Consider the following 23,597-nt stretch of genomic DNA (forward strand, 5'->3'; position numbering starts at 1 on the left):
ATTTGTTTTCTTGGAAAGCATCCATGGAATGAGATCTCACACCCTTCAAGTCTTTGCCATTCTCTGTCTAATATTTCTCACCATTCTCTGTTTTGAATCCTTGTTTCTTTTTCAGGGAAAAGATCTCTTTGCAGAAATGGACCTGGATTCCTGTGAGGCAGAGAGGCCTCCGCTGGACACCAGAGAGAGGCCACTGGGTAAGGAGGAAGGTGGTTTTTCTCTGTCTGGTCTAATTCTGTTGGTTTTCCAACTCATCTGAGGGTTCTTTTCATCTTGTTTTGTGGGGAGACAGTTGGGAAGAAGGGTCCAGAGGAGGGGAGATGTATTTCTGCACCACAAACATATGAAATGGGCACAAACGTCCAAATGCTCTCAGTAGGTAAGGATTTCTCAAAGGCCCATCTGTAGTAAGAGATGGTCTGTTTCACCGGTGAGAGAAGCAGGCACTCCTGGCGTCCTGCTTACCTTTTTTCTCTTGCAGGTGGCAGAATGATGCCGGCAAGACCTCCTGATCCGTCTTTTCATGGGGGCAGAAGGGAAGCAGCGGCTGTGGAACCAGATCAGGTCAGGGGAAGCTGCCTTGTGGGTACAGAGGCCGAGGGATGGAGCAATGTCATGCACTGGTTGGGGACAGAGGAATGGTGGGAGGAGGCAGCTGGGGAACCAGGAAAGGAAGACTGCTCAGAGCCAAAGGAGTGGAGGTAGAAGAAGGACTGGCGGTCAGAGGGAGAAGAGGGAGAAGCCTGGGAAGAGGAGGTGTCAGAAGCTGAAGGGGTTACAGGGCTTTGTGAGCTGGGAAACTCTGTGGCAGAATGCAGTGCAGAATCAGAGGCAGAAGAGGAAGGAAGCGAGTCGGAGAGGAGGGTCGAGAGGCAGAGGTGAGTCAGGAGAAGGAAGAGCCACCGGTGGCTCCCTCTCCTTTTGCCAGAAGCCCCCCTCCCTGCTTGTCTCTCAGAGCCAGGAGACCCCCTGCAATGCAGGAATCTCTGCTAGATCATCCAAGACAGATGGACATCCAAAATAGGCTTATTTTATTTCCAGATTGATCACTGAATGCTAAAATTGGTTTCTAAGGGGTGGACAAATGTGAACAAATAGTGGCCTGGATTCACCTAACCAGCCCAATCCACTACAAAATGGGGCCTGCCCCCCATTGCTCCCCCCTCCATGCCCCCATGAACCCCTTGAATTTGGCTCTAGGGCATTGGGAGGGAACTCCCCAGAACAGCTCACGAGGAGAGGAGAAAGTGGATCTTTCCATCTTATGACTTGGAAAACACAATGTGGAGAACCACGTATTTGCACAAAGACGAATACCCAGAATTAAAATGCAGAATAAAGTAAGCATCCATATTTAAAATGTGCAGCAAAGCAACCCTATTGAAACAACACTGCAATTAACAGGAATGAAACAACAGAGCATTGTGTAGTAGATCAAATTTCTGCTGTCTCAGAGGAGGGCATTTCCCTTTTTCTTTTAGGGTCCAGTGTGCTTTGAAGATGTCGCTGTTCGCTTCACGGGCGAGGAGTGGGCGTTGCTGGATCCTGACCAGAGAGCTCTGCATAAGGACGTCATGGAGGAGAATCGTGGAATCGTGGCCTCTCTTGGTAAGGCTCCCTGTGGGATCATCATATCAGCCTGGAACTTCAAAAAATACCTCTATGGGACCAACCTCATCTATTTTCACAGAGCTCAACAGCGCCCCCTATAACACCTGGGAACCTAACACCCCCACAATAAACAGTAAATTACAGTTTTTCTTTTGAACAGCCTTCCTCAAATTATTCCTTTTTCTACCAGGATTGTGCTGGTCTGAACTCCCCAGGCCATCTTCAATGTCAGCTTCAGAATTGTTAGGAAAGATAAGTAGCTTCAGGTTTTCTGGTTTTGTTTTTGCTCCTGTCAGTCTTGGGTTGACCAAAGAGATTCATCCCAGAGAAGAACTGGGCTTATGGAATCTCAGGTAGTAGTAGCAGTGATGAGGATGAGGATGATGATAGTAATAGTAATACAGTGGTACCTCGGTTTACAAACTTAATCTTTTCCGGAACAGGACTGTTCTTATATCGAGGTACCACTGTGGTAATAATAGTATTTTTGTTCCCTATCCTGCCCATCTGGCTGGGTTGCCCCAGCCACTCTGAGCGGCTTCCAACACATATATAATCATGAAACATAAATAATAATAATCTAATCCCATATAAAAAGAACATTAACTTTAAAATTAACAACTTATACTAGTGGCCAAAATTGTGGAAATCGTTTGTGGAAAATGTATTTCTGAGGTTTGATGTCTCATAACACCACTTTTGTGTGGAGTAATACCATAAAATTAAAGAGCAAAGATAATTTAATGAAAAATGTAATGCAATGACTTTTATGAAGGAGTATTTATTAGAACAGCAGTCATAAAGAAAATACGTGAAACCTTTGGTAACCATTGGTAACCTTTAGCGTTCATTACGGCCTTACAACGCCTTCCCATGAAGTTTTTAGTTCTGCAGCTGTAAGAATGTGAAACCAAGACTGAATTATTGCCTCTGTTAATTTGGCTTTATTGCTGGGTTGCCTTTGATTAACAAGTTTCTTTAGTCAGCTCCATAGATTTCCAATAGGGTTAATGTTTGGGCTATTCCCAGGCCATTCCGGCAGTGAAATGGGATTACAGTGGTGCCTCGCAAGTCGAAATTAATTCGTTCTGCAAGTTTTTTCTTCTTGCGAGTTTTTCGTCTTGCGAAGCACGGTTTCCCATAGGAATGCATTGAAAATCAATCAATGCGTTCCTATGGAGACCGTCCGGGGACAGAGGGGAAGCGCGCGCGCCTTCCCCTCTGTCCCCGGACCTGTTTAAAGCAAGGGAAGGGGCAGCGGGGAGCGCGCCTTCCCCTCTGTCCCCGCAGATTGCGGGGCTGGCAACGGGGAGAAGCGATCTTCTCCCCGCCACCCCTTGCTTCAAAAGAGGTCCGGGGACAGCGGGGAAGATGCGCTGCACTTCCCTGCTATCCCCGGAGCTTGCGGAGCAAGGTTCGTTTTGCGAAGCAAGCCCATAGGGAAATGCGTCTTGCGAAGCAGCTAAGAAAACGAAAAACTCCTTCGTCTAGCGAGTTTTTCGTCTTCCGAGGCGTTCGTCCTGCGGGGTACCACTGTATCTTGAAAGCACCTTTTGCACAAAGCAGCAAAATGACATGGAACTCAATCCTGTTGAAATAGAAAACAAACAAACAAACAAACAAACAAATATAAATGCTTCAGTATCTGGGTAAGGATCACCTGCGGAATGCTTCAGTTTGGGCTAAAGTATTTCATTTATGTATTTTGGGGCATTTATATTCCCCAAATGATGCAAATTCTGCCCACACCTTTTGCTGCCATCCAACCCCAGATCATCACACCTATCTGGGTGTTTTACGGTCGGTGTAATGCAAGTAGGATGTAAATCTTCTCTGATTTTTCTCCTTGCGTATTTCATGCCGTCACTACCAAGCAAGGAGATTTGGGTCTCAATGCTCCAAATAACACTGTCCCATTTTTCTGCTGTCCAGTTAACAAGGGTTTAATATTTTCAATCTTTGCTTGAGAGATAACAATGGCTTTTTCCTTAGACCAGTCTTTGCACTCAACTTCACAGTACATTGCGCCATGTCATCTAGTATACAGCCAGATGATATTCTTCTGTCATGTAAAGACAGTCTCTCCATTCTTCGATCGTTATCTGCCTTTGTGCACCTTTTCCTGCCTTTACCAGTCTGATTTTGTAGTGATTGAGTCTCCTTATACCTCTTCAAAAGTATAGAAAGGCCATCTTTGGTTGTTTTCCCCAATCTTTCACCTAATTTCTTCATAACTCACTTAATAGTACAATTTTACATCTCTTTCTAGGTGACCAATCAGCGTTTTGTGCCATTTCTATAATTTTATTATGTTTTACAAATTAAGCAAATTGTGCTTCCTTTTTCTGATTATTTGGCTATAACATTTGATAGAAAACAGATAATTAAATGAACGTTGTTGATTTGCATTCTTGATTAAATTATCTTCCCATTGATATATAATTTTATGATATTACTCCCAAAGAAGTAGTGTTTGAGCCATCAAACCTCTGAAATACCTCTTTTTCCATAATTCTTCAATAATTTTGACCACTACTGTATATCAAACAAACCAACATTCAACAACACATCAGAATCTCATAATTAATATGTTGGTTAATGACAAACAACACAGGTAATGAACACCCCCCAGCTCCCTTCAGTTCTTCTCCATTTGTTCCTGAGGCTCTAATCCCTTTTGTTTCCATTGCAGATGGTGATGAATTGGAAATTGAGAACAAAGGTGACCATGACAAAATCCCCAGAGAGGAGAAGCCACGTAAAAATTTGGAGTGTGGAGAAAGCTGTAGTCAGAACTCCTGTTCCACTCCCCATCAACAAAATCTCATGGGAAAGAAACTATATCAGTGCATAGAATGTGGAAAAAGCTTCAGTCACAGCTCCTCTCTCACTTCCCATCAAAGAACTCATACAGGGGAGAAACCCTATCAGTGCGTAGTATGCGGAAAGAGCTTCAATAATAAATCCAATCTCACTTCCCATCAGAGAATTCATACAGGAGAGAAACCATATAAGTGTGTGGAATGTGGAAAGAGCTTCAATCGGAGCTCCTCTCTCATTTCCCATCAAAGAATTCATACAGGGGAGAAACCCTATCAGTGTGTGGAATGTGGAAAGAGCTTCACTCATAGCTCCTCTCTCACTTCCCATCAAAGAATTCATCAAGGGGTAAAACCCTACCAGTGTGTGGAATGTGGAAAGAGCTTCACTGACAGCTCCTCTCTCACTTCCCATGAAAGAATTCATACAGGGGAGAAACGCTATCAGTGTGTGGAATGTGGAAAGAGCTTCACTCATAGCTCCTGTCTCGCTTCCCATCAAAAAGTTCATACAGGAGAGAAACCCTATCAGTGTGTGGAATGTGGAAAGAGCTTCAGTCGGAGCTCCTCTCTCACTTCCCATCAAAGAATTCATACAGGGGAGAAACTCTTTCAGTGCATGGAATGTGGAAAGAGCTTCAGTCAGAGCTCCTCTCTCAGTTTCCATCAAAGAATTCACACAAGGGAGAAACCATATCAGTGTGTGGAATGTGGAAAGAGCTTCAGTCAGAGGGCCAATCTCAATTCCCATCAAAGAATTCATACAGGGGAGAAACCCTATCAATGCTTTGAATGTGGAAAGAGCTTCAGTCAGAGCTTCTCTCTCACTTCCCATCAAAGAATCCATACAGGAGAGAAACCGTATCAGTGTGTGGAATGTGGAAAGAGCTTCCGTTGGAGCTCCTCTCTCACTCCCCATCAAAGAATTCATACAGGAGAGAAACCATATCAGTGCTTTGAATGTGGAAAGAGCTTCAGTCAGTGCTCCTCTCTCACTTTCCATCAAAGAATTCATACAGGGGAGAAACCCTATCCGTGTGTGGAATGTGGAAAGAGCTTCAGTCAGAGCTCCCATTTCACTTCACATCAAAGAATTCATACAAAGGTTTGAAAAACCATTATACAGATTTAGGAGCCAGGCAAATCCACACTTTTTAAACCAGGCCTTTGGCTGATTGACAATGCCCTTTTAAAATGTGGTGTTTTGTGTTTTTATTTTGTTTTTTAAATGTTGTAACCATCCTGAGACCTGTGGGTGTAGGGAATAGCTGCCAACTCTTAAAGGCCTGGGGCTCTTGGCCCCCAATAAAATATTTGAGGAGGCCACCCCCAGGTTTTAGTTTTGTTTCCCCCCCCCCAACGTACCCTTTTATTCTTCCGCTACTTGCCATACAATTTCTCTTTCAATTTGCCCTCTTAAAAAATAAAAAAAATGCAGAAAGGTCATGAGGAAAACAAAATATAAGCAAATACAAACTTGGACAGGTCCCATCTTTGTGGGCAAGACAGAAAAGACTTTTGAATCGGCAAACAAATGTGGGAAACTGCTAGCTTGGCAGATGAAGAAAAGACAAAAACTTAATACCATTACCAATTTGGAAGTGGAGGGAAAAAATATCCAGAATCCAGCGGAAATTAGAAAATGCTTCCAGAGGTACTTTAAACAATTATATACACAAGGGCCACAGAAAGAGTTTGATATAGACCAGTTCTTGAGAACAAATGGACTTCAAAAAATCTCACAAGAAAACAAGACAATGTTGAACTACAGAGTCACGGAACAGGAGGTAGAAGACGCCATTCAGAATATGCAGAATATGGGGAAATCTCCAGGGCCGGACGGTTTCACCTCAAAATACTATAGAACTTTGAAGGATTGGTTAATTCAACCACTAAAGGAGGTTTGTAATGAAATTTTGGAGGGGAAAAAAGTGCCAGAGTCGTGGAAAGAAGCATTCATTACACTTATACCGAAAATTGAGTCTGAAAAGACACAACTTAAGAACAACCGACCCATATCTCTCTTATATGTGGATTACAAATTTTTTGCTGACATTTTGGCCAAGAGGTTAAAAAAAGTCTTAAAGGAAGTGATACACAAGGATCAAGCTGGCTTTCTCCCAGGCAGACATTTGTCTGACAACATGAGGAATATAATTAACATATTGGAGAAGTTGCAAGAGGAAATCAACACAAAAGCAGTTTTAATTTTTGTGGATGCCGAGAAAGCCTTTGATAATATTTCTTGGAGTTCAAGGGTTCAAAAATGGTATAAGTGCAATTTATTCAGAGCAAAAGGCTAAATTAATAGTTAACAATGTGGCAACAGAGGAATTTAAGATAGAGAAAGGGACACGACAAGGCTGCCCAATTTCCCCTTTACTTTTTATCTCCGTCCTGGAGGTTCTGTTAAACATGATTAGGAGGGACCATCTGATTAAAGGTATAATGGTCGGAGCTAAACAATACAAACTCAAAGCTTTTGCAGATGATTTAGTTTTGACATTACAGGAACCAGAATCTAGTACCAAAAGAGTATTAGAACTGATCCAAGAGTTTGGTCAGGTGGCAGGATTTAAGTTGAATAAGCTAAAAACCAAAGTGCTTGAGAGAAACTTAACAATGAACGAAAGAGAGAGGTTTCAGAATGAGACAGGTTTAACAGTGGTCAAGAAGGTGAAATACCTGGGGATCAATATGACAGCTAAAAATGGGAACTTATTTAAGGACAATTATGAAAAGTGTTGGTCAGACGTTAAAAGGGATCTAGAAATATGGTCAAATTTGAAGCTTTCCTTGTTGGGTCGAATTGCAGTTATTAAGATGAATGTATTGCCAAGAATGTTATTTCTGTTTCAATCAGAGATAGGTAGCCGTGTTGGTCTGCCATAGGCAAAATAAAAAAATTCCTGGAAGGATTTTTTTAATTCTGTTTTAATCGTTACAGATAATAGACAAGATGGACTGTTTCAAGAAATGGCAGAGTGGCATTTATAAATTTGTCTGGCAGGGCAGGAAACCCAGAATAAAGTTTAAAATATTAACTGATGCTAAAGAAAGAGGGGGATTTGCCCTGCCAGACCTTAAACTCTATTATGAATCAGCAGCTTTCTGCTGGTTGAAGGACTGGCTGCTTCTTGAGAACACAGACATTTTGGACCTAGAACGTTTTAATAATGTTTTTGGATGGCATGCATACTTGTGGTACGACAAGGTTAAAGCACATAAGGCATTTAAAAATCATATTGTCAGGAAAGCACTGTTTAATGTCTGGACACGATATAAAGACTTACTTGAAAATAAAACCCCGAGGTGGTCGTCACCGATGGAGGCAAAAGCTCAAAAAAAACTCAATATAGAGGCCAGGTGGCCAAAATATTGGGAGATTTTGGAGCAAGAAGGAGACAAGTTGAAATTGCAGAGTTTTGAGAAATTAAAAGACAGAGTGCGAGATTGGCTTCATTATTATCAAATAAGAGAGGTTTACAATTTGGATAAAAAAATTGGCTTCCAGGTGGAAAAATCAAAGTTGGAAACAGAACTGTTAGATCCCAAAACTAAGATACTTTCAAGAATGTATAACTTGCTGTTAAAATGGAATACTCAAGACGAGACGGTTAAATCTGCTATGATTAAATGGGCACAGGACATTGGACATAATATTATGTTTGCTGACTGGGAACAGTTATGGACCACAGGTATTAAATTTACGGCATGTAATGCCTTAAGAGAGAATATTATGAAAATAGTATACAGGTGGTACATTACACCAGTCAAGCTTGCAAAAATCTACCATTTGCCCGATAATAAATGCTGGAAATGTAAAGAAACTGAAGGTACATTCTTTCACCTTTGGTGGACATGCCCAAAGATTAAAGCCTTCTGGGAAATGATATATAACGAATTGAAAAAGGTATTTAAATATACCTTCCTGAAGAAACCAGAGGCCTTTCTCCTGGGCATTGTCGGCCAGTTGGTGTTAAAGAAGGACAGAACTTTTTTTATGTATGCAACAACAGCAGCAAGAATACTCATCGCAAAGTATTGGAAGACACAAGATCTACCCACTCTGGAAGAATGGCAAATGAAGGTGATGGACTATATGGAACTGGCAGAAATGACTGGCAGAATCCGTGACCAGGGAGAAGAGTCGGTGGAAGAAGATTGGAAGAAATTTAAAGATTATTTGCAGAAACACTGCAAAATTAAGGAAAGTTAAAGTGATGCTGGATGGAAAATAAGTGGTATTGGTTAAAAGTTTTTTAAAGTGTATGCAAGTATAGATTGTTAATACTTAGAAATATATATTTACAATAGGTGATGACGCAGAGTTATGAAAAATGACAGAGGGTAAGGATTTGCTGAAAGGACTTTTTAAATGGGAATACAAAAGGGGAGGTGTGAGGGGGTCAAAGAACTAAGGTGATGAGATAAAGGAGATTTTAAACTTTCAAGTTTTTTATGTTTGTTTTTCTTTCTATCTATATCTAATCATTCCTTTTCTTTTATGTCTCTTTATTTTTTTTAAATTGTTAGTTGTGTGAACTGTATTTTATAATTCTATGTGTGTTTCAAAAAATCTTAATAAATATTATAAAAAAGAGGAAAAAAGGGGGGAAAAGCTGCTTTGAAGCAAGGTTTCCCAAACTTGGGTCCCCAGGAGCTCCCGGACTACAGTTCCCATCATCCCTCCCCATTGGTCCTGCTAGCTAGGGATGATGGGAGTTGTAGTCCAAAACCAGCTGGAGACCCAAGTTTGCTTTAAAGGGAAAGTAGGCTGGCCGTGTGACACCCTCTGCTGGACAAAAGAACTGCCCCAGAATCTGAACCACCCCCAGTACTGCTAAATGGAATTTATAGATTGCAAAACAGAAGTTTGATTGGCAACTCAACCTATAGGGAGCTTCCAGGTGCTTTCTATACCACCTAGAGTACCCACAGAATTGTGACTTCTACTGGCAACACACACAGGAGAACAAATGAAAGACAAACACAATGAGAGGGCAAAAACCTGGAAAGGGCCATACCAAATGGACATCCGGTGTGAAGAAGTCACTTTCCCCACTGCTGAACAATGCCACAGGTAGAGGAGATGGAATGCTAGAAGTGTTCTCCCGGGCAAGGGGAGCTTCTGGGAAATTGAACTACGGGCTCAAAGTATTACTTTTTTAAAAAGTTGCTGCCATTATAGGCATTACAGGTAGAAAGCTGGAGGTCAAGCAGGCCCAGGCTGTGCTGCGCCCAAGAGTGGGGGTGAAGGGAGAAGGGAGAAGTGAAGAAACAGGGAAAGCTTTTCCTTCCCGAAGTCTCTGGTGCGGCTCTGAATTTCACCTGTTCCAGAATTGTCCAGTGGAGCCACAGGATGTTTCTAAGGCCGTTTTCTGTGGCAACAAGATAACAAGGGAACTGGCAGAGACATGTCATCACAGCATCATTTGGCTGCTGCTATGGCAACAGTGAAAAACTGTGACCAGGCCACGGGCTGAGCTGGGTGATTGACAGTGGGGCCAGTCACCACTTTATGCCATCGCTATCTAGTGGTTTTTTGTGGAACTGCAAGGCTGTGAAAACTGGAAGAAGTGTAACTCTTGCAGATTGTTCCAAGTGCCAGCTAACTATGTCTGGCTCTGTTTATTGTTCTTTTTTGCAGGCAGAGATTGAGGCCTATGTCGTTCCAGAGATGCAGTGCTGTTTGCTTTCTGTTTCCTCTCTTGCCCATGATGGGTTCAAAGTGTGTTTTGAAAATAATGTGTGTTCCATTTCCAGAGGTGGGCGACAACTGGTCAGTGTTAAGTGCAAAGACAGGCTGTTTGTGCTAGAAACACGTATTGCAGGTAAATGTCCCACTGAGGATGCACAAGCACAGTGTGCTAACGTTCCCATCCATGATGGGTGCCATCATGGCGTTTGGCACCAGAGAATGTCACATGTCAAGTGCGGGTATGTGAAGAAGGTCCCAGGGTGCAAAGAGGGGTGTAAGATGAAAGCATGTGACATACCTGGAATGCAGTGTGGAGTTTGGTGCTTAATGGGTTAACCTCTGGTATGCCCTGTACCTGGGAGAGGCTTCTACAGGAAGCCAAGACAGAAGTCACGTCATCTCTTTGTTCTGTGAGTTTGGTTTCACTTTTCCTCCGAGAGCGAGAGGAGAAAGATGCAATGGGTTTTAGCTCCGATGGACTTGTAATGCTGTGCTTGCAAATAAAGCTTTTAGCTTAGAGAAGCTGTCTGGACTATATTCACTCCCCTTTTCTCACACACGGAAGACGCTGCGTGTCTGCTATTTGTTTTTCTACCCGGGGTCATGCTTCTCAGAGTGTGCTCAAGAGGGAAGCATGGCTTGATGGAGAAAGCAATAAATCAGCAAATGCAGGGCCTTCAAGAAAGCCAAGGTTTAGACGTGCTCTTATCCTAGGTCTGACAGGGTAACCACAAAACCTTTTGAGCTAGTCCATGCAGACCTTTGGGGTCCTATGCCAGTTGCCAGTCTGGGCGGGGCCAAATTTGTGCTATCTCTGGTGGATGATTATTCCAGAAATGGGTGGCTTTTCTCTCTGAAGCACAAGGGAGAGGCTGCTGCTTTGGTGAAAGACTGGATAACGGCAGTAGAACTACAGTTCTCACTGCGGGTCAAGAGCTTTCAATCAGATCGCGGTGGAGAGTTCACCAGGTCTGCATTGCAGAACGTCTTCTGCCAGAAAAGCATACGCCACAGGTTGACTGTAGCAAATTCTCCTCAGGAGAATGGAGTTGCAGAATGCAGGTAGAGAACGCTGCAGGAGGCAACTGAAGCCATGCTCTTTGACACAGGGTTGCCCCAGCAGTTTTGGGTGGAAGCGTGGAAATCTGCGTCCTTCACTCTGAACCTTTCTTACAGTTCTGTAGTAGGTGACACGCCCTATTTTCTGCTGCACGGCAAGAAGCCCAAGGTGCATTTCTTCTTCTTTTTTCCCTACAATCCCTAACAATAATGCTTCAGGCTTTTTTTACAAAAGTTAATTGGAACATTTTCTTCAACTCATTGTATATCATTTCCCAGAATTTTTAAAATTTTATTACAATCCCACCACATATGGTAAAAAGTCCCTTCTTTTTCCCTACATTTCCAACATATATTTGAGCCGGTTTTATACATTCTTCCTATCTGCACTGGTGATATATACCATCTATACATCATTTTCATGTAATTTTCTTTCAGCAAAGAGCAGTCTTTAAATTTTAAATCAGTTTTCCACAATCTTCAAACATTAAATTATGACCTATATCTTGTGCCCATTCAATCATGACTGATTTCACCTCTTCATCTTTTGTTTCCCATTCTAGCAGAATACTATATGCACCTTTCAGCAACTTCACTTTCCCTTCTACGACTTCCTTTTGAAATCTAGATGTCGTGTAGCTAAATCCTTTCTTATTGTCTTCTTTGTATATTTCATGTTGTTGCCAATAGCGTAACCAACTCTGAAAGTGGTCTTTTATTTCCTTGTAATCTCTTCGTTTGCATTTTCCTTCTTGATCCTTTAACAAGTCAGCATACGTAAGCCACTTTCCTTTCTTTTCAAGTGGTTTGAGCAGTAAAGCTTCATGTGGTGAAAGCCACTAAGGGGTCTTCTGTTCTAACATATCTTTATACAGTGGTACCTCGGGTTACATATGCTTCAGGTTACACACTCTGCTAACCCGGAAATAGTGCTTCAGGTTAAGAACTTTCCTTCAGGATGAGAACAGAAACGGGGCTCCGGTGGCGCAGCGGCAGCAGGAGGCCCCATTAGCTAAAGTGGTGCTTCAGGTTGAGAACAGTTTCAGGTTAAGAACAGACCTCCGGAATAAATTAAGTACTTAACCTGGGGTACCACTGTATCTCTCCCATATGCCCATTAGTGATTTCCTAATTATATGGTTATAAAAACTTTTATGTACCTTCCCTTTCCCATACCATAAATATGCGTGCCAGCCAAATCTTTTGTCATGTCCTTCCAATTCTGATGCTTCTTGCTTTTCCAACTTCACCCAGTCCCTAATCCATACCAGGCATGCTGCTTAATGAAAGATCTGGGAGGGCAAAACCACCTCTGTCCTTTATGTCTGTAAGTACCTTGTGTTTTATCCTTGGCCTTTTGGCCCCCCCCCCACTAAACTTCCCATCAAAGGATTCATACAGGGGAGAAACTATCAGTGTGTGAAATGTGGAAAGAACTTCACTCATAGCTCCTCTCTCAGCTCCCATCAAAGGATTCATACAGGGGAGAAACCCTATCAGTGTGAGGAATATAGAAAGAGCTTCAGTCAGAGCTCCTCTTTCATTTCCCATCAAAGAATCCATACAGGGGAGAAACCTTATCAGTGTGTGGAATGTGGAAAGAGCTTCAGTAATAAGGACAGCCTTACTCCCCATCAAACAATTCATACAGGGGGTAAACCCTATCAGTGTGTGGAATGTGGAAAGAGCTTCACTGATAGCTCCTCTCTCACTTCCCATCAACAAATTCATTTAGGGGAGAAACCCTGTCATTGTTTTGAATGTGGGAAGAGCTTCAGTCTCAGCCCGAATCTCACTTCCCATCAAAGAATTCATACAGGGGAGAAACCCTTTGAGTGTGTGAAATTTGGAAAGAGCTTCACTGATAGCTCCTCTCTCACCTCCCATCAAAGGATTCATACAGGGGAGAAACCCTATCAGTGTGAGGAATGTGGAAAGAGCTTCAGTCACAGTCAGAATCTCACTTCACATCAAAGAATCCATACAGGGGAGAAACCCTATCAGTGTGTGGAATGTGGAAAGAGCTTCACTGATAGCTCCAATCTCACTTCCCATTAAAGAATCCATGCAAAGTTGGGAAAAACCATTATACAGCTTTAGAATCCAGGCTTTGGCTAATTGATGTGTATGATGATAAAAGTGTTATGGGCCTTAATTTATGATGAGTTAAAACAAATGTTTGGAATAACCTTTCTAAAAAGACCAGAGGGATTTCTGTTAAGTATTGTTGGCAGAGACATCCCAAATGCCTTTAGAGAAGTATTTTTATATGCAACGGCCACAGCTCGGACTGGCATAACAAGCTACAAGAATTTGCTGAAATGGTGAAGTTGACAAATAGCCTGAGAGGCAATTCAAAACAAAAAATTATTTAAAAGTGGGATAGATATATGTTCAAAAATACAGTAAAGGTTCGCTATCTATGCTATCATTTAATTGACGTTGGAAAGAGACTGAGTTGAGAAATAAGACTAAGGGTACATATTGATATAGGAATGTATTAGATAAAATGTAAAGACATATACAATAATAAGAGTACATTCATTTGTGAAAAAGGAATATACAACGGGATAGACAGGAAGTCCCAAGTGTTGGTACATATATGATTTTGGAATAATTTTTTGTCCTTGTTTTCTTTTTCTTTTAGCATATAAACTTTGTATACATGTTGAAAATTATAGTAAAATAAGCCTTGTGATGTAACATGATCATGTTTACCGATGTAACGTAAGAACATTAATATATATTTTTTAAAAAAGACATCTAATTCTCTTTTAACATGTGATGTTTTGTGTTTTTATGTTGTAACCATCCTGAGACCTGTGGGTGTAGGGAATAGGTGCCAACTCTTCACCCCCCAATAAAATATTTGAGGAGGCCACCCCCCAGGTTTTTTGTGTTTTTTCCCCCAAACACAACCTTTTATTCTTCTGCAACTTGCCATAAAAATTCTCTTTCAATCTGCCCTCTTAAAAAATAAAAAATAAATAAATGCACAAAGATCATGAAGAAAACAAAATACAAGAAAATACAAACGTAGGCAGGTCCCATCTTTGCGGGTGAAGTGCAAAAGTTGCTTTAAAGCAAGGTTTCCCAAACTAGGGTCCCCAGCAGCTCCCGGACTACAGTTCCCATCATCCCTCCCCATTTGTCCTGCTAGCTAGGGGTGATGGGAGTTGTAGTCCAAAAACAGCTGGAGACCCAAGTTTGCTTTAAAGGGAAAGTAGGCTGGCCCTGTGACACCCTCTGCTGGACAAAAGCACTGCCCCAGAATCTGAACCACCCCCAGTACTGCTAATTGGAATTAATAGAGTGCAAAACAGAAGTTTGATCGGCACTTCAACCTCTAGGGAGCTTCTAGGTGCTTTCTGAACAATGCCACAGGTAGAGGAGATGGAGTGCTAGAAGTGTTCTCCAGGGCAAGGGGAGCTGCTGGGAAATTGAACTACGGGCTCAAAATATTACTTTTTTAAAAAGTTACTGCCATTCTAGGCATTGCCATTCTAGGCATAGGCCACCTACCAATATTTTATTCAAGTCGGCAACACTGGGTTGGTTGGTTTACAAATTAAATAAATACATAAATCGCCTCCCTTTGCACATGTCAATATCCTCATTTATTATTTTTAAAATTTATTCGCCCTTCATCTGAAGATTTTACAACATACAGGATGAAAGCATGGCTTTCTCAAAAACAAGTCAAGTCAGAGAAATCTCTCCTCTTTTTTTTTGGATAGAGTTACAAACTTTCTTGATCAGGGGACTGCTGTGGAAATTGTGCATCTTGATTTCATTGAGGCTTTTGACAGAGTCCTCTGTGAGATTTATGTGAGGAAGCTGGTAAAATGTGGGCTGAATGAGATATATGTCTTAGGACATCAAACTGGGAAAGTGGATTTTAAACTGACTGAAGAGATTTTATGCCCTTGGGAATTTGGTCTCTTAAATCTACCCCTTCGCCTTCCGTTTCTGTGCGCTGCTCTGGTTCGCCAGAAGCGGCTTAGTCATGCTGGCCACATGACCTGGAAGCTGTACGCCGGCTCCCTCGGCCAATAAAGCAAGATGAGCGCTGCAACCCCAGAGTTGGCCACGACTGGACCTAATGGTCAGGGGTCCCTTTACCTTTACCTATGCATTACAGCAGGGACATCTAACTTCCAAGATGCTGAGATCTATTCCCAGTAATAAAAAACCTGCCAGTCATCTACCCATTGTCTTTGCCCAGAGTTGTGGAGCTTTTCTCAGGGAGCAGTGACCAGAGTTGTGGATTGACCAGTAGATGGCGATTGACCTGTTGCACATGCCTCCATTCTAGGAATTTGCAAAACAGCATCAAACCTTGTGTTACATGAAATACATTCGACAAACACAAGATGTAACCGGCTGTGGATTCACATTAACAATACTCTTCTATATATTCTTATCACAATATCAAAGTTTATTTTGCACATAAACAACACATAAAGTGCAATATAGATGGAAGTCCCAATAAATCAGTTCATTCATAAAAACCAAATGTCTGCTAGTTTCTGTTCCACATATGTTCATAAAGTCCAAATTGGAGCCTGCTACAGTTCCACAGTGTAGTAGTGTTGCACATGCCTCCATTGTAGGAACCGCACTCCTGACCCAGAATTTCACAAGAAGTCCCAACAATGATTCCCCTTTCAAACAGGATACGTGAACCTAGGCCAGTAGGGTCCTCCTCTCCGGCAGACGGACAACCCCTTCCCCAAAGCCCCTCCCTCCCCCACCTCCCCATGGGGGTCCCTCCCCAGAACGGCCTCCACTGTCCAGTGTTTGGACACCTGAAGGGCGTGGAGGCCTCTCAGGGCAGCTGCCTGGCAGCTCTGCATCACCTGGAGCAAGAGATCTTGCTCTGGCTCCAGCAAAAGTCAGGCTGTCAGTTCCTCACTGCTGAGAGTGCAGATTGGGGGGCAAAGAGCCCTGGCAGCGGGAGGAAGGTCTGAGGGATCCTCTCCCTACTCTTGTTTCCTCCAATACTCACCATTGCTGGATGAAGAAAGCCTGTGGCACATCTTCAAGAAGAGAAAAACAATAAGAAGCGAAATAAGAAACTGAGAAAATAAGAATCCACTGATTGCCTCGCCTTGTCCTGCGTCAATTGCCACCAACTGCTCTCTCCTCCACTCGCCTCACTACTAACCCAAAATGGCCGCCTGCAAGTCTGTGGTCCTTGTCACCATGGCAACCCCCCTCACCTGGACCTGGGCCCACCTGGCTCCACCTATTGGGAGATGATCTATAATGAAATGAAAAAAAAAAGGTTTAAGATAACCTTTGTTAAAAGACCAGAAGCGTTTTTATTAGGTTTTTTAGGGCAGAATTTACCAAAACATAAGAAAAATCTATTCATGTATGCCACAACAGCAGCCAGAATTTTACTAGCTCAAAGATGGAAAGGCGATGAAATACCAGCGAAAGAACACTTAATTTTAATATATAAGGAATACAAATTTATAAGCAAAAGAAACAGAGGTGTTATAAACCAGTAAGGGAAGTTGGGGGAAGACACGGAGGGGGGGTGTTAATTGAAATTGTAAAATGTAATTTGAATGTTTGATTATGTTAAAATTTCTTTAATTCAGTTATTAAAAGTGGCTCCTCTTACTTAAGGGCCCCACAGACCTCATGGGACAGCAGAGCAGATTCCCTTGTTGCTTTTTTGAGTCAACCAGCAATGGGGGTTGCATTTCCTTATTTCCAGGAGGGCTGTTGCTAAAGCACATGACATGCTCTTCACACTTAGTTATCTATTAGGAACACAGGCACAAAGAGCGTCTCGGAGTCAGGGGCCAGTCTGGGCCAAAGCGGCCCCCACTGCCCCCACCACGGAGTCCCTGGCACTCCTGGACCATGAGGGTTGCAGATTTTGGTCTTGGACCAAACTGGGGGCCAAACTGTCAGTATTTAATTCTCCCATTGCTAGTGTAACATGATATCCATGTTTACACCTTCTGTACTGTCTGTGTAAGAATGGAAGTCAGTCTGTAAATCGCTTTCATCCTTTGTTTTCTTTTACTCTGACCGAGGAGGAGACGGCTGTGGAAGACAGCTCACGCCATGTTTCTTTGTTATTTTCCGCTGTAAATAAAGCTTGATGTGACATTTTAACACAGTTTGCAGCACATCTGCAAAGAGAAGGACATGTGGACAGGTGAGTCCGTCCCTCAGCACCTGGCAAGGCTATTCCAAGCGTTTTCTCCTGGATTCCAAGTTCTACTGCAGGGGAGGAGGGACATCCCAGGCCTTGGGGGCAAATCCTGGCCTCCTTCAACCAGAACGTGGCTCCCCATGCTAAGGAGATGGTCAATATCCAGTTCCATTCCACCCTTTTAAAATTTAAATATCAAAATAGATCCCAACTTTCAGAGCATGTAAATCACAGGAGTAGAAAGACCGCTGCGCTACTCATCGAAATAGGACTATACTTCCTTCTCCCACCTTCAAAGTAAACGTAAAGAAACCGAATTGATCCAAGTCTGCCTTCCTCCACCAACCTCAAGCTTTGCTCTTCAAGCCAAAAGACAACACTTTCCCGTCCCCGGGTGAAAACCCCTGGCCTTTCATTGGTAGAGCCGCCACCACGCCAGTGGCATTTACATCAGTGGGACGCAAGGACTGACTGAGCGGGCGGCGAGATGCTTTCAGCCTCGGACACTTGGCAGGTTCTGAAATGGCCGTGCAGGCCAGATTCAGGACCCTGGCAGGCTGGATTCGGCCCACGGGACATAGTTTGAGGACCCCTGGTGTACACTGACTGGGACATTCTGCATGCCAAGCAGATGCTCTAGGGCTCCCCATAGTTCACTAACCTTTCAATTTTATGCTATTAGCAACCGTGGAGATTCCACCTGCCTCTTTCGAAAGGAGAAAATTCACCTGATCAATTTTAATAATAATAATAATGTCAGGGGTTTAGGAGCAGAAGCACGGGCAAGGGAGGAAACAGAGAGCGAAGGGGAGGAGGCAGAAGAAAAGATGAGTGACGACGACGACCCGAGATCTCCTAGTCTTTCCAGTGAATCAGAGGATTCACAGAAAGGAGCACCAGTGGCGAGGGCAAGGGGGGAGTCTAGGGGGGCACCCCAGGAAGACAGAGCCAGAGAGGACTCAGGGGGGAGCAGCTGGAAATCGGGACCAGCGTCACCGCCAGGAAGCAGGGAAGAGGAAGGGAGCCAGGGGGGAAGCGCTGGCAGCTCACCACAGGAGGGAGGACATGAGTCAGGAGTGGCCACACCTCCACAGGAGGGAGGACATGAGTCGGGGATGGCCACACCTCCATCGGGGAGCGAAGAAACGGTTGAGAGGAAAGTGGAAGGTTGGGCGCGCGCGCCAAGTTCAAATGCAGAGGAAGGCGGCGCAGTAAGCAGCCCCGAAAGAGAGCCAGGTCCTAAAGCCCGGCGCAAGGAGGCAGGAGGGTCTGGGTCAGCGTCAGAAGAATCCCGGAAGGAAGAAGCCCCGGGGGGTAGAGGGACCCAGAGGAGGACAGTCAGGAGGAAAAGGTGGAGCAAGGCTAGGATATTAAGTTGGTGCACACAGGGCGGAGACTCAGACGGAGCTTCGCCGACCTAGCTACTAGGCGTAGAGTTGCGCGCAGCAGCGTGAGAATGGAAACTGTAATTCAATAAAGACTTTTACTTAATGACCGCTGGCTAGCGTGATCCTCTGTGAGCTAGGATCTTCAAGCAGCTCTGACAGTAAGCTCCGTCTCCACTTGTGGGCATCTACAGCCTCGAGGAGGGGAGAGACACAGGTGCCTACTAGCAAGCTCACGAACGGCAGACGACATGACGGCTGAGCAGCAGATAGAGGAACTCAGAAACGCGGTGGCACAACTGAACGCCGAGGCTCTAGCATCCAGGAAGAGGGAGGAGGAAGCAGCCGCAGCCTGCAGGGATCTCCAGGTCAGGTTAGACGTGCTGACAAAGCAGACACCCCGGCAGGAGGGCATTGGGTTGGCGAGACGGACAGGCGGGCTGGTATCTCACTTCGATGGGAACCTGCAACAGTATCCCAACTTTAGAGCCGACGTACTGTGCGCACTGCAACTGCTGCATAAAGACTTTAGAGATGAACAAGAGAGAGTGGGGTTCATCATGTCCCATCTGCATGGGGATGCGAGAGCATGGCTACGCAATTTATGGAGAGATAAGGATCCGGCGCTACAGAATGCAGATGCCTTTATTAAAGCGATGGATGGGTGTTTTTTATCAAGTATTGACGTGGATCTTGCACGGAAGGAGGTGCATGGGCTGAGACAAGGGAGGGCCAGCGTCAGGCAGTACCATGCCCGCTTTTTCGCCTTGGTCAGTGCCCTGGAATGGGACAGAGATTCGGCTCCTGTAAGAGACCTCTTTTGGGAGGGGCTGCATAACTCGATTAAAGATGAGATCGCCAGGGGGGAGAGACCCCGAACCACCCAGGAGGTCGTTCAGAGGGCACTGGCAGTGGGGGTGAGGCTGGAAGGACGTCCGTGGAACAGGGACGAAGGGCGTGGAGGGCGCGAACCAGCCGGGGGCCCCTCCTTCTTTCCCAGGGAAGCAGCGCGGGCGCAATCCACGCCTCCGCCAGGAGGAGGAGCCGAACCTATGGAGGTGGGAGGTGCAAGGGCTCAGTCAGCAACCAGAGCCCTAGCACCAGCAGCTGTGAAAGCGAAGCCTCCTAGAGGGAACAGGAAGTGTTACGTCTGTGAGGAGCCAGGGCATATGGCGAAAGAGTGTCCCCAGAGGCCCCACAAGCTCACTGCAGCCTCAGCAATGGTGACTGCAGCAACACAGCAAGGAGGACCACAGCAGGGAAACGAGGCTGTCTGGCTGGAGGAAGAGGCACTGGGGCCCAGCCAGACGTGTTAGTGACGCAGTCCCCAGCGATTTTACAGCCCGTGAACCCCCTCCCGCCCAAACCAGTAGTGAGGCTCACAGCGTCTCTCCAACTGCCCAATGGAATCACCATGGACGTGCCAATCACCATTGACTCAGGCAGCAATGCGGACTTTATAGGGCAGGACTTTGTCGACAGGCACGCTGTGCAGTTGCTGCCGGCCACACTGCCCCTGCAGGTTGTCACGGTGGATGGCAGGGAGCTGCTCGGGGGGCAAGTGGTGAAGCAGACGCCACCAATGGTGATGCGACTTGGGAATCACAGAGAAATCATCAGCTTCAACGTCACTCGACTATCTGACACGCCCATTGTATTGGGCATGAGTTGGCTGGACAAGCACAGCCCAGCGATGGCTTGGTACCAGAGGCAGCTGACCTTCGGCTCTTCCTTTTGTGCTGAACACTGCATCGTGCCCAGGCAGGAAGGAGAGGAAGAGGAGTCACAGCTGCTGCTAGGCACGCTGCAAGCGATTCCACACAAGTACGCTGAATTTTTGGAAGTTTTCTGCGAGAAGGAGGCAGACAGGCTACCCCCTCACAGACCATATGACTGCAAAATTGACCTGCTGCCGGGGGCGGCGCTGCCTAAAGGGAAACTGTATTCCATGTCAGAGGACGAACTGCAGGAACTCAAAGAGTTCATTGACCATAATTTGCAACGCGGCTTCATCCGGGAGTCCAGGGCAGTGGGGGGCAGTCCCGTATTCTTTGTTAAGAAGCGGGACACGCCCCAGAAAAGACTGGTAGTGGATTACAGGATTTTGAACAGTCTGACTAGGCCATCGGACTTCCCCATGCCCCGTATTGACGACCTCCTCGCAAAGGTACGGAAGGGAAAAGTGTTTACCAAGTTAGACCTGCGGGGGGCGTACAACCTCATTCGCATGCGGGAAGGAGATGAGTGGAAGACAGCCATGTTCACGCCACTGGGGACCTACGAATATAGAGTTATGCCTTTTGGATTGCAAAATGGCTCCCACGTTTTTCAAGCGTTTATGCATCACGTGTTGGCGGGACTTCTCTACAAGACGTGCGTCTGTTTCTTAGATGACATCCTGATCTTTTCGGAGTCGCAGCAGGAGCATGACGGACACGTCAAGGAAGTGCTGAGCAGGCTAAAGCAACATAGGCTCTACGCCAAGCTGGAGAAGTGCCAATTTGACGTGCCGGAGGTGGATTTTCTGGGCTACAAGCTGTCTGACAAGGGGCTCGCCATGGACAGCGCCAAGGTTCGAGCGGTGTTGGATTGGAAGAGTCCGCGCAACCGGAAGGAGGTCCAACGGTTTGTCGGCTTTGCGAACTTCTATCGCAAGTTTATCAAGGGCTTCGCGATGCAGACAGCGGCCATCACTGACACGCTTAGCTCCAAGAAGAAGAAGTTCGTTTGGACAGCGCAGGCGGAGCAGTCCTTTCAGGCACTCAAGCGTCTCTTCGCGTCGGAAGAGCAGCTGCTTCATGTCAACCCCAGCAAGCCGATGAGGGTGGAGACAGACGCCTCGGACAGAGCCGTGGGGGCGGTCCTGTTGCAGAAAGACCCGCAGGGGGTGTGGCGACCGGGAGCGTTTTACTCCAGGAAGCTCAGCAAGTCCGAACAGAACTACACCATCTGGGACAGGGAGTTGCTGGCCATTCACGCAGCGTTCAAGGCGTGGAGGCACTTTCTGATCGGCGCCAAGCACACGGTGCAGGTTTGCACGGACCACAAGAATCTAGAGCACTGGCGCACGGCACAGTTCCTGAACCAGAGGCAGATACGTTGGGCTGAGTTCTTTGCAAACTTCGACTTCCGAATAGAGTATGTCCCGGGGGACACCAACATCATGGCAGACGCTCTCTCCCGTAAGCCACAGTATCTGGAGGACGCAACACCAGCGGCCGCCATGCACATCTTCGCACCAGCAGTGTGGGCGTGCGCCGTGGCGACCGTGGACCTAGAGGCGGTGCGACGTGCGTTGCAGGAGGACTCCTTCGCACAAGCAAAGATGGCAGAGGTGCAAAGGGGCAAGGCAGCGGCCGACGGTTTCCGGCTACGAGATGGATTGCTCATCCGAAAAGGGGCCATCTACGTGCCGGGAGACGAACTTCGAGCCAAGGTGCTGCAGCAGCTGCACGACGCGCCCACGGCCGGGCACTTTGGCAAGGAGAAGACGGTGGAATTAGTAGCCAGGGATTTCTGGTGGCCTGGAATGAGAGGGGAGGTCGCAGACTACGTGGCGAGGTGCGACACCTGCCAGAGGGCCAAACCAGTGCACAGACCGCCGGCCGGACTGTTGGAACCGCTGCAAACACCGTTCGAACCATGGGAGAGAGTGGCCCTGGACTTTGTCACGGATCTGCCCAGCTCAAGGGGCAAGACGGCAGTGCTGGTGGTGGTGGACCTGTTTTCCAAGATGGCGCATTTCATTCCGTGTGCGAAGGTGGCCACGGCGGAGCAAACCGCCAAACTGTTCATAGACCACGTGTTCAAGGTTCACGGTCTGCCACGGTCTATTCTGTCCGACCGGGGGCGGCAGTTCATCTCGAATTTCTGGCAGAAGCTGATGGGCTTCCTGAACGTCAAGATCAACCTGGCGTCGGCGAGACACCCGCAGACCAACGGGCAAGCGGAGCGGGTCAATGCCATCATGCAGCAGTACCTGAGATGTTATGCAAATCAACAGCCTGCGACGTGGGTGGATTACCTACCGCTTGCCGAGTTCGCCTACAACAACACGAAGCACGTGTCCACGGGGGTCACGCCGTTCTTCGCCAACAACGGGAGGCACCCCAGAACCTTCCCGGGACTGGAAAGAATGGGGGAGGGGGAGCCGCAGACAGCAGATGCGTTCGCGTCGGAGCTGCAGGAGGTCCACGATCAGCTGAGGCGCCACCTGGAGCTGGCCAAGCACGCATACAAGGTACAAGCAGACAAGCACAGAAGGGTTGGAGAAGAGCTCCACGTGGGAGACTGGGTTTGGTTAGCAGCCCACGCAGTGCCGGCCAGGTCGTTGGCCAAGAAGAAACTAGGGCATAAGCAACTGGGGCCCTACCAAGTCGAAGAGCAGGTCAACCCGGTAGCTTTCAGACTGGCACTTCCGGAGGGTTCCAGAATGCATCCGGTATTCCACAGATCGGTGCTCACTCCCTACAAGGCACCGCACAGGTTCCAGGAACCCGGAACAGCGCCGAGTCCGGTCAGAGACAGAACAGGGCACGCGGAAGTGGCACTGAAGGAGCGCATCAACGAAGTCACTGAGATTTTGGACTCCAGATGGGGGGAAGAGGGGGTAGAATACTTTCTCGCCAAGGAGGGCACCCCGGCCAGTGCGAACAGCTGGGTGCCGGGCTACGCCTTGGACGAACCTCTCCTCAAAGACGAGTTTCATGCCCTCTTTCCCCATAGACCTATGCCAGCAGAATATTTTGACGACTGGCTTTTCACGCCCACACTTTCGGCCAGCACTTTCCGGGGGTTCGACTCGGACGAGGACCCGACACAAGACGTCCGTTCCCCGGAGGGGTCAC

At 46.2% G+C, this 23,597-nt stretch overlaps 1 protein-coding gene across 1 annotated transcript in view; it reads left to right on the plus strand.

The window, feature by feature from the left end:
• LOC310705074 (uncharacterized protein) overlaps positions 1–14,071 on the plus strand; it is a 36,754-nt gene extending 22,683 nt beyond the window's left edge. The window contains exons 3-7 of the mRNA XM_083499421.1: positions 116–197; positions 482–564; positions 1,482–1,608; positions 4,304–5,535; positions 12,592–14,071. Coding sequence (XP_083355547.1) covers positions 116–197; positions 482–564; positions 1,482–1,608; positions 4,304–5,535; positions 12,592–13,248 — 2,181 coding nt within the window. The 3' untranslated portion in view covers positions 13,249–14,071. The remainder of the gene's footprint in view (positions 1–115; positions 198–481; positions 565–1,481; positions 1,609–4,303; positions 5,536–12,591) is intronic.
• The last annotated feature ends 9,526 nt before the right edge of the window (positions 14,072–23,597 follow it).

This window comes from Podarcis liolepis (genome assembly GCF_965112155.1).
Source record: "Podarcis liolepis genome assembly, chromosome: 4".
Lineage (NCBI taxonomy): Eukaryota > Metazoa > Chordata > Lepidosauria > Squamata > Lacertidae > Podarcis > Podarcis liolepis.